Source organism: Camelus bactrianus, chromosome 13 (genome assembly GCF_048773025.1).
Source record: "Camelus bactrianus isolate YW-2024 breed Bactrian camel chromosome 13, ASM4877302v1, whole genome shotgun sequence".
Taxonomy (NCBI): Eukaryota; Metazoa; Chordata; class Mammalia; order Artiodactyla; family Camelidae; genus Camelus; species Camelus bactrianus.
This window is the reverse complement of record NC_133551.1, coordinates 21,744,883-21,758,426: the sequence shown is the minus strand read 5'-3', so window position 1 is coordinate 21,758,426 and position 13,544 is coordinate 21,744,883. Positions and strand designations below refer to the sequence as shown.

Sequence of the window (13,544 nt, the reverse complement as noted above, 5' to 3'; positions counted from 1 at the left end):
GAAGTCTTCTTATGGAAAAGAAAACAAAGCAGAACAAACACCTTTCTTTTTCACTTATGTTATTTGCAACATGAATAAAAAATATGTGCTAAATAATATGTAAAATGACTTCTACCCTCTAAAAAACTTAATAAATTAAATTAGTAGGAAGAATATTAACTCACTTTCCTATTGAATTTTTATGTTCAGTATAGCTTAATCAATTATATTTCAGTGAATGTTACCAAAAACATTTCATTACTTATTATACATTGACTTTTAAAAACATTTTGTCTACAGTCAATAATTTATGCTTAAGAACTTGAAAATACTTTATTTTTATAATTGCCAACAAATAGCAAATCAGATCGGGCTGATTGTTACACATGCTATTTTGAAATTTATTCAGACCGTAGCTTCCAATTAGTCTAGGTTGTCTAGAAATATAAATTAACTAAAATAATGTAATATGACCTGGAAATAAAATCTGAGGCATATGTTTTATAATTATTTTAGTATTTATACTTTTAAAAAGTAAATGGCAGTTACTGACAATTAGTATTGAATTATGTTGCAAAATATTGATTGTTTTGTACTAATGAGTCACGAAATCAAAATTATCATGAGTTCTATGAAATTGTTCTACCTTAAAGACCTCTTCCATTCACTATACATATTTATTGAGTAAAGCTTTTGCATTCAAAGGCAATAAGGCAACGAGGTACATGAACAGACAGAGTTCAAATTAAGATTTAAATAAGCTGTATCAATATTGGTGTGGCTTTGATTAAAAATAATTGTTACATTTCACAAAACTGCTTATTAACTCTTTGTTGGCATGTAACCCATTTCTGTCACTTCCATCATTGTCTTCTTTTTATATATATATATATATATATATATATATATATATATCTTTTTTTTTTAATTGAAGTATAGTCAGTTTACAACATTGTGTCAGTTTCGGGGGTACAGCATTGTCTTCTGTATCTCAGATTCTTCTTTGATTACAGAGGGAAAAACTATTACAGTTTACACAGAAAAACAGAAACGGTTTCTTTCAACTGCATTGTTCAATGTTTTAAATTAGTTGTTCACTAAAATAGGTAAAGCAAATAATGTTTCTTTCATCTAATACAGTCGATCACGACAACTCTACCTTTCCTTGGCTAAGTCTACACATGCTCTGCATTCAGGGGTAGCACCAAGAATGCCGCAAGTAGAATGGTTTCCACCCTGTTACTAGTCTGGACTCTGCATCTCAAAATGAGAAAAGTAATTGTGTAAAAGGGAGTTTCTTATTGGCTCAGAAATTCACAGTTTTGCCTGTTTTAAATGATAGGTGGTCCAGGAAGTGGAAAGGGTACGCAGAGTTTGAAAATCGCAGAACGTTATGGATTTCACTACATCTCAGTGGGAGAATTGTTAAGGAAGAAGATCCACAGTACCAGCAGCAATAGGAAATGGAGTCTTATTGCCAAAATAATTACAACTGGAGAATTGGCCCCACAGGTACTGTTGTATGATTTGCTTCTATCCTGCAAAGATTTTTGTACCAGTTGTGAGTATAAGTTTAACTGGGTTTTTTTTTTAATCTCTTTTCTTGAAAAAAGGAAACAACAATTACAGAGATAAAACAGAAACTGATGCAAATACCTGATGAAGTGGGCATTGTTATAGATGGATTCCCAAGAGATGTTGCCCAGGCTCTGTCTTTTGAGGATCAAGTAAGAACGTCTCCTTGTATTTTAAATGACCTTTTTTTTTTTTTTTTTTTTTGCTAAAAACTTTGAGATTAAAAAAATATATACTTCTTGGAAGACTTGCTGTTATTTTGAATGAATTTTGGCCTGAAAATTGGCAAGTACATTAGTGTAGGTTGGCAGAAGGTCATCTCCTTGGCACACATGCTTAAAAATTGAAGACGGTCTCTGCCAAAAAGAAAGGATAAAAACAAATAATAGAATTTGTTATTTTTATGAAAAGAATGCAAATCTCTCTAACCTTTATTTCAGAATACTTTCCCTAAGATTGTGGTTTTTTTAATCTTTAATTACTTAAAACAAGCCTTATTCAGCACAGCCCAGGGATATAAAATGCCACCCTGCATTTACATTGTTACCAATTAAGGAAGCCCTCTTCATGGGGATATGAAGTAATAAACCACCTGCCTATAACAAGGTAGCATTCAGTTTGCCAAAATTTACTCAAATTTGAGTAGACTGTGCCTGCTTAACACTCAGCACACTTATTTTAAAGAGAAATAAATCAATTAAAATGTTTTGTGTATCTAATCTTCAAAAAGCTAGTGTGACTCGTTTTTCATTTAAAATTTTAAGTACAAAAATAACAAATTTTAAGTCCTTGTGTACAAAGTGAACATCCATTAATACCCTCCTCCCATTCCTCTCCTGAGAATAGAAATACCGTTAGGCTTGTTATATGTCCTTTTTCCGGCCTTTTTCTGTGCATTACACTTGCACACACACCCGTGATTGGACATGTGTACATGCCCCTATACAAATGCAGTTTTAATTTTCAAAGCTGTTTCCAAACTGTCTTCCAAGAAGGCTTTCCCAGGTTCATCCCAACAGTGTTGAATGACAAAATATTTCTCCAGACCCTTTCCAACCAGCTATATAATTCATATTTTAAAATTTTGCCAACCTGGCAAATAAGAAGCAGTATTTCACTTTTGATGTTTATATTTCTTGAATTATTTCTAAGGTGAAGTATTTTTCAGATTCTTATTGACCATGTGTGTTTCTTCCTTGTGTGAATTGCCTGTTTTCCTTTGCCCATTTTTCTACAAACTTACTTCTCTTTCTCTTATTTAGAGAAGCTTTTATTGAATTACAGGTACTCCATCAAAGAGGACTTATAAATAAGTTGTAAGTTTATGTCTCATATAAAAGAAGTCTGGAGTTAAGCAGTTCAAGGCCAGAGGTCAGCTTCATGAAGCCTGTCTTTGAATGTTCGCATTGACTGGGGGCGTCTGTTGTGCTATGGAAAGTCTTTCCCCTCCTCAGGTTTCTCCCTCCCACAGCAAGTCCTGAACTTCTGGTGCTTACTCAGGTTAAGGACTTGGTTCTAATTGCTCTGGCCTTGAAGAGAGAAAAACTAGAAAAACCAATTTTTTGTTGTTGCTGTTGCTGCCAAGCAATATTGCTGTTGCAGATGAGAGCTGTGTCAGCCATTGCACGTGGTGTGTGGCCGTGGTGGAAGCGTGGTTGCCGGGCAGGCAGGAATTCACACTGAAACCTGGTCCACCCGACATGTGGAACAAAATGCCCGTGGCAGGTGCCAGCAGCAAAGCGGCGAGCTGCTGCCTGTTGCCTTTCAGATGTGCTGTGAGTCCCTCGCTTCTTCCCTGGGTAATAACTCGGGCCGGTTCTATAGTTTTCCTGGTCACTTTAAAATATTGGCAGATGGTTTCATTTTCAGGTATTAAAAAGCCCATTCTGCAATTACATCTCAATAAAGCTGGGGAAAAAATTTAATTAAAAAAAAAGTCCAGTCCAGCATACATCAAAACTTCAGTTTCTCATTCAGTTTAATATATGTCTGCTGTCCTCAGCTTGGACCTGGTTCGGGCTCAGAAACCTAAAGTGATGTCTCAGAATCCTGAATGTCTTCCTCATGTTCGCACTGGGGCAGGTAGTGGGGAAGGGGGCAGAAAACACGTGACTCTCCAGCAAACCTCTCTGGATACCTGATCAATCTTCACCTTCCCTTATGTAGCCCAGACATGAGTGATAAGCCTTCACCACAGGGGGTGAAGGGTCACCAATTGGTTTGGGGACAGCCGTTAGCAAGTTCTATAAGATGGTCCGGCATCTCTGTAGGATGTGCAGTCGCTTGCATTGACTGTACTCAACCATACTTCCGAGGCTAGAAAAGTCCAATTTAACATTTTCTTAGGCTGGCATGGTAGCAGCCTGGAGGTTCTCATCCTCTGCAGGCAGTGCAGTGGTGTCAGGTTTGTGCTATTGTTGCTGACCTGAGGAGTTTAGAGAGTGCAGAGGCAAACTGAGGTGTTCATGTAAAGCAAAGTGTTAGGGCCAGCCCTGATTCCTTCACACCCTATGTAGGCTTAAGCTCCTGTGGTGTCTTCTTTGGGGGTACCATTACTGACACCAAGTGCTGAGGGTGATATTCCACACTGATTATCCAAACCTCTGGCACCAACTAGATGTCCAATAATTGAGTTCATCTCTGACACTAAATACCCAGAGTTAGCGCAAACTCCACAGGGTAAGGGCTCAGTCCCACGTGACTGTCCCCCACTTCAGACTTCATTCAGACGTCCCAGGGGCCACCTGTACTTCTGTCCAACAAGCTATAAATCTGAAGGTTTCCACAAACCCTTCTCAAGTTTGATAATTCACTAGACCAACTTCAGAACTCAGGAAAATGCTTTACTTACATTTACTGATTTATCCTAAAAAATACAACTCAGCCAACAGCCAAACAGGATAGCTGTGCAGGGCGAGGTATCGGGCTGGGGACGCAGAACTTCCCTGCCCTCTCTGGGTGCACCACCCGCCCAGCACCTCAGTGTGTTTACAAACCCCAAAGCTCCCCAAACTTCATTGCTGAAGAGTTTTTATAAACCGGTCTCCAAATCCCCTCCCCCTTCCTGGACATTGGGGAGTGGGGCTCAAAGTTCCCACCTTGTAATCTCACATTTGGTCTTTCTGGCAACCAGCCCCCATCTGGATGCTATGTAAGGACCCTACCCTGAGTCACCTCATTAGCTCAGACTCGGGTATGGTCAGAAGGTGCTAATTATGAACAACAAAAGACACTCTTACCACTCAGGAAATTCCAAGTGTTTTAGAAGCTCTGTGCCAGGAATTAGGTACAAAGACTAAACACATATTTTTATTGTACCACACTCTTCAAGGTTTTTCTTTAACCAGCTTTTATTTTAACTGCACATGTAGGCATATATAAACACATGCAGAAATTTTCCCCTAAGATTTCCTCACTGGTTCAGAGTGTACAAAAAGTTGGATTTCTGACATGAGCATCTATATGAGTGATGGTAAGACCATTGTAACAGAAAGACCTAAGATGTAAGTGGATTTTTCCTATAGGGAGTAGTGTCAGTGTGAACAGTCAGACTGCCGGGGCAGCTTTTCTCCTTGAGGTCACTTAGGTTCCTGCCAAGTTGTTCCGCCACCTCCTAGGACACTGTCATCATCTGCATGGTCGAAGCAGGGTTGGTTGGCCTCATGTATGGGTTCCAGCTGGCATGTAAGGGGAAGAGGATGTGAAGGTCTGAAGTCCCAGATCTGGAAGTGGCATTCATCACCTCTGCTCACATGGCACTGCTGAGAATGTAGATGTGTTGTAATCACGAGGCAGGCTGGGACGTTTAGCTGGGTGGCAGTTCTGTTACTATGGGAAGTTGGGACAACGAACTAGCAGCTTCTGCCGCAGTTCTGCATGCTCCCTGCTTCCCACACGTAGAATGTGCTCGCTCACTCCCCGGGGGAAACAACCCAGAGCCCATCATCTGGTGCAAAAGTTGGGAATCTCGACTTGATGTTTAGTTCTCTCCATTAGGTCCAGATTCGACCCCTCATCACAGCCACCTGTCAACTGAACACCAGGTTATCTTCCCTCCCTGCCAACAATAAACAGTGGCGGAGCAAGACCAGGAGAAGTGAAATAAAGGCCCCTACTCAGAAGAGGGAATTTTGGCACTGTGTGTGGTAGTCCCTGAACCGTAGCAAATAACAAATCCTGTGAGGCAGGGGTTGCCAACGGTCCTTGCCCTGGAAGTGGAGTGATTTCCTGGGTTAACCCGTTGGCAACTCCGTGTTCTCTCTTAAGGAATCATTGTTTGCCTGTTCTCTTCTGAGGCCCCTGGCCCTCTGAGAAGTTATTCTTATTATCCATTATTCTGCATGGGCCCATCAGAGTGATGTGTTGTGACTATGCCCTCCTTGGGAGCTATTTTAAGTTTGAAAAAAAAATACAAGCTTTTTCTGGGTAGGCTGATAGTTACTTTGGTAAAACCACTTCCTCAAAAATTTGGTAGGCTTCTCTTTTTGCTTCCAGTTAGTTCTATGTACAAGTAACTACATTCAAAGTTCTTTTCTGGATAATGCTGCAAATGGCATTATTTTATTATTTTTTATGTCTGAGTACTATTCCACTGTTGTATATATACACCACATTTTCTTTATCCAGTCATCTGTCAATGGACATTTGAGTTGTTTCCATGTCTTGGCTATTGAAAATAATGCTGCTGTGAACATTGGGATGCATGTGTCTTTTCAAATTATATTTTCCTCCAGATATATGCCCAGGAGTAGGATTGCTGGATCACATGATAAGTCTATTTTTAGTTTTTTGAGGATTCCCCATACTGTCCTCCATAGTGGCTGCACTGATTTACTTTCCCACCAACAGTGCAGGAGAATTCCTTTCTCTCCACACCCTCTGCAGCATTTATTGCTTGTGAGCTTTTTAATGGTGGCCATTCTGACTGGCATGAGGTGATTTCTCATTGTCGTTTTGATTTGCATTTCTCTAACAATTAGTGATGTTGAGCATCTTTTCATGTGCTTGTTGGCCATCTAGATGTCTTCTCTGGAGAGATGTCTATTTAGATCTTCTGCCCATTTTTTGATAAGGTTGCTTGTTGTTTTTTGTTTGTTTTTGATACTAAGCTGTATGAGCTGTTTGTATGTTTTGGAAATTAGTCCCTTGTCAGTCTCATCATTTGCAAATATTTTCTCCCCATCTGTAGGTTGTCTTTTTGTTCTGATCCTTAGCTATGCCAAAGCTTTTAAGTTTTAATCAGATCCCATTTGTTTATTTATGCTTCTATTTCCATTACTCTAGGAGCTGGTTCAAAAAAATATTGCTGTGATTTATGTCAGTGTGTGTCCTGCCTATGTTTTCCTCTAGGAGTTCTATAGTATCTCATCTTACATTTAGGTCTTTAATCTGTTTTGAGTTTATCTTTGTATGTGGTGTTAGAGAATGTTCTAATTTAAGTCTTCTACAGGTAGCTGTCCAGTTTTCCCATCACCACTTGTTGAAGAGAATGTCATTTCTTCATTGTATATTCTTGCCTCCTTTGTCATAGATTAATTGACCATAAGTGTGTGGATTTATTTCTGGGCTTTCTATCCTGTTCCATTGATCTGTATGTCTGTTTTTGTGCCAGTACCATCCTGTTTTGATTACTGTAACTTTGTAGTATTGTGTGAAGTCAGAGAGCGTGATTCCCCCAGCTCTGTTCGCCTTTTTTTTTTTTAATATTGTTTTAGCTATTCAGAATCTTTTGTGTTTCCATACAAATTTTAATATTTTTTGTTCCAGCTCTGTGAAAAATGCCATTGGTAATTTGATAGGGATTGCATTGAATTGATACATTGCCTTGGGTAGTATGGTCATTTGAACAATATTGATTCTTCCAATCCAAGAGCACAGTGTATCTTTCCATTTGTTTATGTCATCTTCAATTTCTTTTATCAGTGTCATAGTTTTTGAAGTACAGGTTTTTGCCTCCTCGAGTAGGTTTGTTCCTAGGTATTTTATTCTTTTTTGGTGTGATGGTAAATGGTATTATATCCTCAATTTCTTTTTCTGCTATTTCATTGTTCATGTATAGAAATGCAACTGATTTCTGTATATTAATTTTGTGTCCTGCAAATTTACCAAATTAGTTGTTGAGCTCTAGTAGTTTTCTGGTCACTTCTTTAGGATTTTCTATGTAAAGCATTGTGTCATCTGTGAACAGTGACAGTTTTACTTCTTTTCTAATTTGAATTTCCTCTATCTCTTTTTCTTCTCTGATTTCTATGGCTATGACTTCCAAACTATGTTGAATAAAAGTGGTGAGAGTGGGCATCCTTGTCTTGTTTCTGATCTTAGAGGAAATGCTTTCAGCTTTTCATCATTAAGCATGATGTTAGCTGTGGGTTTGTAATATATGGCCTTTATTATATTGAGATACTTTCCCTCTATGCCCACTTCCTGGAGAGTTTTTTTTTTTTTATCATAAATGGATGTTGAATGTTATCAAAAGCTTTTTCTGCATCTATTGAGATGATCATATGGTTTTTATTCTTCAATTTGTTAATGTGGTGTATCATATTGATTGATTTGCAGACATTGAAAAATCCTTGCGTCCCTGGGATAAATCGCACTTGATCATGGTGTATGATCCTTTTAATGCAATTGTTGGAGTCGATTTGCTAGTATTTTGCTGAGGATTTTTGCATCTATATTTATAAGTGATATCGCCTGTAGTTTTCTTTTTTGTGATATATTTGTCTTGTTTTAGTATCAGGGTGATGGTGGCCTCATAAAATGAGTTCAGAAGTGTTTCTTCCTCTGCAATTTTTTGGAATAGCTTGAGAAGGATAGGTGTTAACTCTTCTCTAAATATTTGGTAGAATTCACCTGTGAAGCCATCTGGTCCTGGACTTTTGTTTGTTGGGAGTTTTTAAATTACTGATTCAATTTCAGTGCTGGTAATTGGTCTGTTCATATTTTCTATTCCTTCCTGATTCAGTGTTCGCAAATTGTACCTTTCTAAGAAGCTGTTCATTTCTTCTAGGTTGTTCTTTTTGTTGGCATATAGTTGCTCATAGTAGCCTCTTATGATCCCTTGTATTTCTGTGGTATTGGTTGTGACTTCTCCTTTTTCATTTTTGATTTTACTGAAGGTTTTATCTATTTCTTGTAAAATGTTGCCAAATACAACAGAGAATAGTCAACACATAGTAACCTTCTAGCTCTTTCTGGGCATTTCTTCTCTAGCTATGGGCCCCATAGGAACATGGTATGCCTTCCAGATTATCATAATATTTATACCTAATATCTTGCAGTGGCATAAAAGGGGTCATCAACTTTCCAGTCTAAAATATCTGTGCCCTTACTGCCCAAAAAAACCAACCAATACCACATATTTCAGCTTTTGATATGGTAATATCCCACTTATATGACTATTGTCTGTATTATTTAGACTAAATCCAAGGTGCTATAATAATAAGACCCCAGTGATACAGTGGCATCCTCATTCCTCTTATATATGACAGCGTCACCATGAATGAGGGTTCTTATTCATTCACAGCGTCAGTCCTCACAGTCATTCATAGATGCAGGTTCTTTTCAAGTTATTGTTCCTCCAAAACCTAGGGCAATAGTTTTCAAATTTTTTGGTCATAAGACCCTTTTACACTTTTAAAAATTATTAAAGAACTCAAAAAGCTTTCATTTACATGGATTATATCTGTTGATATTTAGTATATGAGACATTAAAACAGACATTTAAAAATATTAAGTCATTTAAAAATAACAATAAAACCATACAAGTTGACAAAAATAACACATTTTTATGAAAAGTAACCATATCATTGCTTTACAGTTTTGCAAATCTCTTTAATTTCTGGCTTAATAGAAGAGAGCTGGATTCTTATGACTGCTTTTACATTCCACCTGCTATGATACCACACTTCACATAGCCACTGGAAAATTGTGCATTTGTGAGAGAACGAGAGTGAAAAAGACAGAATTTCTCAGTGTCAGTATGAAAATTGTTTTGACCCTTCACCTCCCTGAAAGAGTTTCAGCAATCCTCAGAGATCTCAAGACCACACTTTGACAACCACAGCCCTAGGACATGGTTGACGTCCGCATGGTGAAAGCTAGGTTGTGCCATGGTTGTTTTCAGGTGGTTGGAAGAGGGAGAAGAGTACAGAAGGGACATGCTCAACTACTTCAGTCCCAGACCCCAGGGCAGTACACATCACTACTCACAGCCCAGTAATGAGAACTCAGGTCACATGGCTACATCCTAACCATCACAAAAGTTGGGAGATGAGTCATGTGGTCAGGCATGAGCCTGGCTCTAGAGTTGTTATCATGGAAGAAAGGAAAACAGATTTTGAGAGACAAAGAGCCCTTTCCACCAGAAGTGACATGCTGCACCCCATCTTTCCTTCCCACCCCTACTTCTCAGCCCGAGCTGAGCCCTCCCAGCTCCCATCTGCCAGTTGACGGGGCAGATGGCGACTCTTCTCGTCACCATCACCATGGTAGAGTCCTGGTTCCCTTCCTTGCATTTTACAGTAGTTCCTTCCTCTCTGAAAAAAATCTCTTCTCGCCTTGGGTCTGATTCCTGAAGAGAGGTAACAGACTAGTGAGGGAAAGAAATCAAGCTAGGCAGAAATGGGAGGTCTCAGATCTCTTCACCACTGACCAAGCAGACTGCATAGCCAAGATTTACACAGGCAGTTCAGAGTCCACAGTTAGAACCCAAGCAAGGTGCTTTTTAAACATTGTGGAATTTCATTTTCCACGAGCTAGGAGTGGGGAGAAAAGCTGGATCTCTGTACTGAGGGTTTATTAACCAAACAGTAAAGCTGAAACCAGTGAGAACTCTGAGGTGCTATTATTAAAAATGAAGGCAGAACGCCTACGCTACACCAATTTTTTTTAACTGACAATAATTAACAATATATTCAACTATCTGGCCCCAGCTAATCCTCCAGTTCTTTGTGTCTGCTTATGCTTTCTCCATGCCGGATTACTTCCTGTCTCTCACAGTGACCTGCCCCTGCTGTTTCCTCAGTGCTGTTTATATCAACCCTTAATGTGCTTTTCTTCACTGTGCATTCTGCCTTTGAGCTCTGTCTGTTTTGATACATACAGACCAAGCTCATTCTTATGGCTGTTTCATAATGTTACATCATGTAAATATATCATATTTTATTAGTGGAATTTCAGATCGCTTTAAAATTACTATTACCAACAGCACGGTGAACAGCATTTCTGTACACATCTCCCTTGGCATATGTCAGAAAGATGTCTCAGGAATATTTCTAGAAATGGATTTTCTAGGGTAGAGTGAAGCTCTGTGTGTGTTTGTATATGTGTGTGTGTGGTTTTAAATCTACATTTTAGATTTTGTTAATACATTATTAAAAAGTGATCTAATAAATTTATGATTACTTCTTTCCTATTTCCCTGCATCGCACCAATACTTAATTTCAGGTTATTTTTATTTTAGGCTACCTGACAGATTAGATATGTTTTTGCATTGCCATTTTAACATGTATTCTCCTAACCACTAGTGAACTGAAACATTTAAGAGTGTATTTATTAGCCATTTGTATCTCCTCTTTTGAGAATTGTTAAAACATAACCTTGGCCCCTTGGATTACTTTTTATTAGTGATTTTGACATTCGTGATACTAATTCTTTGTTATATATCTTGATTACCTATTTTCCTCCACTGATATTTTTCTAAGTCATGCTTGAAACACATGCAGAATCATGACCTCTCTTTTGTCCTACAGAAGTTTTAAATGTTAATGTGGTAAATATATCAGTATTTTGCTTTTGGCTTTTGCATTTAGATATTAAGAACATGTTCTATCTATAGCCTCAAAAATATTCTATTTTTTCTAGCTATTTTAAGTTTTTGTCATGAAGATTCAGCTGTTTATTTTATCTGCATTACTTGCTGTGTATAGTGTGAGGCAGAGATAGAATTCTATTGTATGTTTTAAATGGAAATGAAAAATGTATCCAGTGGTCCAAAGATCATGTGTTGACTTGTACATCTTTTTCCCACTGAAATGACTTCTTCCTATATAGACATGGATCTGATTTATGGCTTCTCTCCTCAATTCTGTTGTCTCTTTATGTTCATCTGCGTCAACATCATGATTTCAGTCAAGGAACTCTAGATTATACCCTGATGTCTGAAAGACAGCCTACTCCCTTTCGTCTTCTTTTCTCAGTTGGTTACACCTATACATTTACTCTTCTTTATGGATTTTAGAATCAATTTGTCAGACTCATAAAAGCTATAGAGATTTTTATCTGAATTTCAATATAGATTATATCATATAGAGAATAATTTTCAGAGAACTGACATTTTCCCATCATGAGCATCGCCGTATCGCTGTATTCATTCAGATCTTATTTTATGTTCCTCAGTAAGTAAAGTTTTTCAGTTTTCTGTAGAAAAGCCTTGTACATTTTTTGTTATCTTTGTTCCTAATTATTGCTACTGTTATGAATGAGCTACTTTTTTTCTAACCAATTATTCTCAGTATTCAATTGATCTTTGTGGAATTATTGTGTTTGTTTCTGTCTGTCTCCCCTCCAAGGCTGGCTTCTATTCTTTCTCTGTGTCATCCATGCCGTAAAATTCCATGCATTCTTCCTTTTCTCCGTTACCACCTCAGGACCCCCACACCTGCTCTGCTAATTTAGCACTTTCCTTTACTATATTGGGTTCCAATAAATGTTTGTCGACTGGAATTGGAAAATAAGTATTAGTGTCATGGATATCCAGAAAAAGAAGAATTTAAGTGACTGTTTGAAAAGTGATCCTGAGTTCAATTTCTCAGCTGTTCATCTAAATTATAGCAGGTTTGGACTCATTTAATCTGTGCTTTTGACTAATTTGCTGACCCTCTGGAGGCCTCAGTGTTTTCCTTTGAAGAATGAGGATAATAATACCTCACAGGACCATTATAAGGTTAAATAAGGTCGAGGGCCTGTAGTTCTTAGCAGTGTGTGTCTCATGGTAACGGCTCACCAACAGGCAGTGGTTCTTACTCCTCGGCACGGTGAGGATGGATGCTCCACAGATTTATGCTGTGGAAGGGTCTCCCCCAACTCTTCCCTCATTTTTGTCAGAGGCTTTGAAGGCAAAAGGGCCTCCAGGTCCCTTCTAGGACTGTTTTTTGAATTGATCGATGGCGCCCAGAGGCCGCCTTGCGATGCAAAGGCAGCCAGAACAGCTCTGCTTTATTTTATGTTTGGGCTTCCAGGTGAGACTCTGTTCAAAGACATTTTTCTGCTGCTGAAAATGGCTGGAACCACTCCAGTGATCTCTCCGCCAGCCCTGGGACGTTCACACTGCGAGGCAGAAGCACTCAGAAGCTCACTGATTAGTGGCGGTGTTCTCAGTATACATCTATATATATAAGCAGACCCCAAACTCCCTCCATTCTGTGCACCCACTTGGTTCCAGCCAGCTTCCTCCCAGCCTCTCCCTCTTCAGGGGCGGTCCCACAGAGCGGCCTCGGACCCTTTCCTGGCGAGGCTTGTGCATCCACGTCCATGTGATTTTCATGTGAGGAGTGGTTTGGTGCCTCTGGCTGCCTTGCTCAACATTTATGCAGAATTTGCTTGATGACAGTGCTGGTTGGTTTTCTTCCAAGTGTAATCAAAAAGAAGTAGGTTACGTGTCTTTGACCCAAATGTCCCAAGATCCAGAATTTTACTTCTATTGTATTGATAGGCATCAATTGGTGCTTCCACTGACTTCATTTTTCCATTGTTCCTATGCTTCTGATTCTGTTTTTGGTGGAAGCAAAGTATATTGTTTCTAGACATTTATATTTGAATGCACTAATTTTAAAATTGATTTTTATTATGTTATCACTTGACTCCCCAACTTTAGCTATTGTTATTCCACTCTGCAAGGTAAGGAAGCTGAAGCTCAGACAAGTTAAGTAACTTGCCTAAAGCCACCAGCAAGCAAAGTCAGAGCGAGGATTCCAAGGGAGGGAATACAG

The 13,544-nt window shown here is 38.7% G+C and overlaps 1 protein-coding gene across 2 annotated transcripts in view; it reads left to right on the top strand.

The window, feature by feature from the left end:
• The window catches only part of AK5 (adenylate kinase 5), a 213,982-nt gene that overhangs the window by 11,009 nt on the left and 189,429 nt on the right, over positions 1–13,544 (top strand). For both annotated transcript variants that reach the window (XM_010963381.3, XM_010963379.2), the window contains exons 4-5: positions 1,322–1,491; positions 1,593–1,706. In XM_010963381.3, the coding sequence (XP_010961683.1) occupies positions 1,322–1,491; positions 1,593–1,706 (284 nt within the window). The remainder of the gene's footprint in view (positions 1–1,321; positions 1,492–1,592; positions 1,707–13,544) is intronic.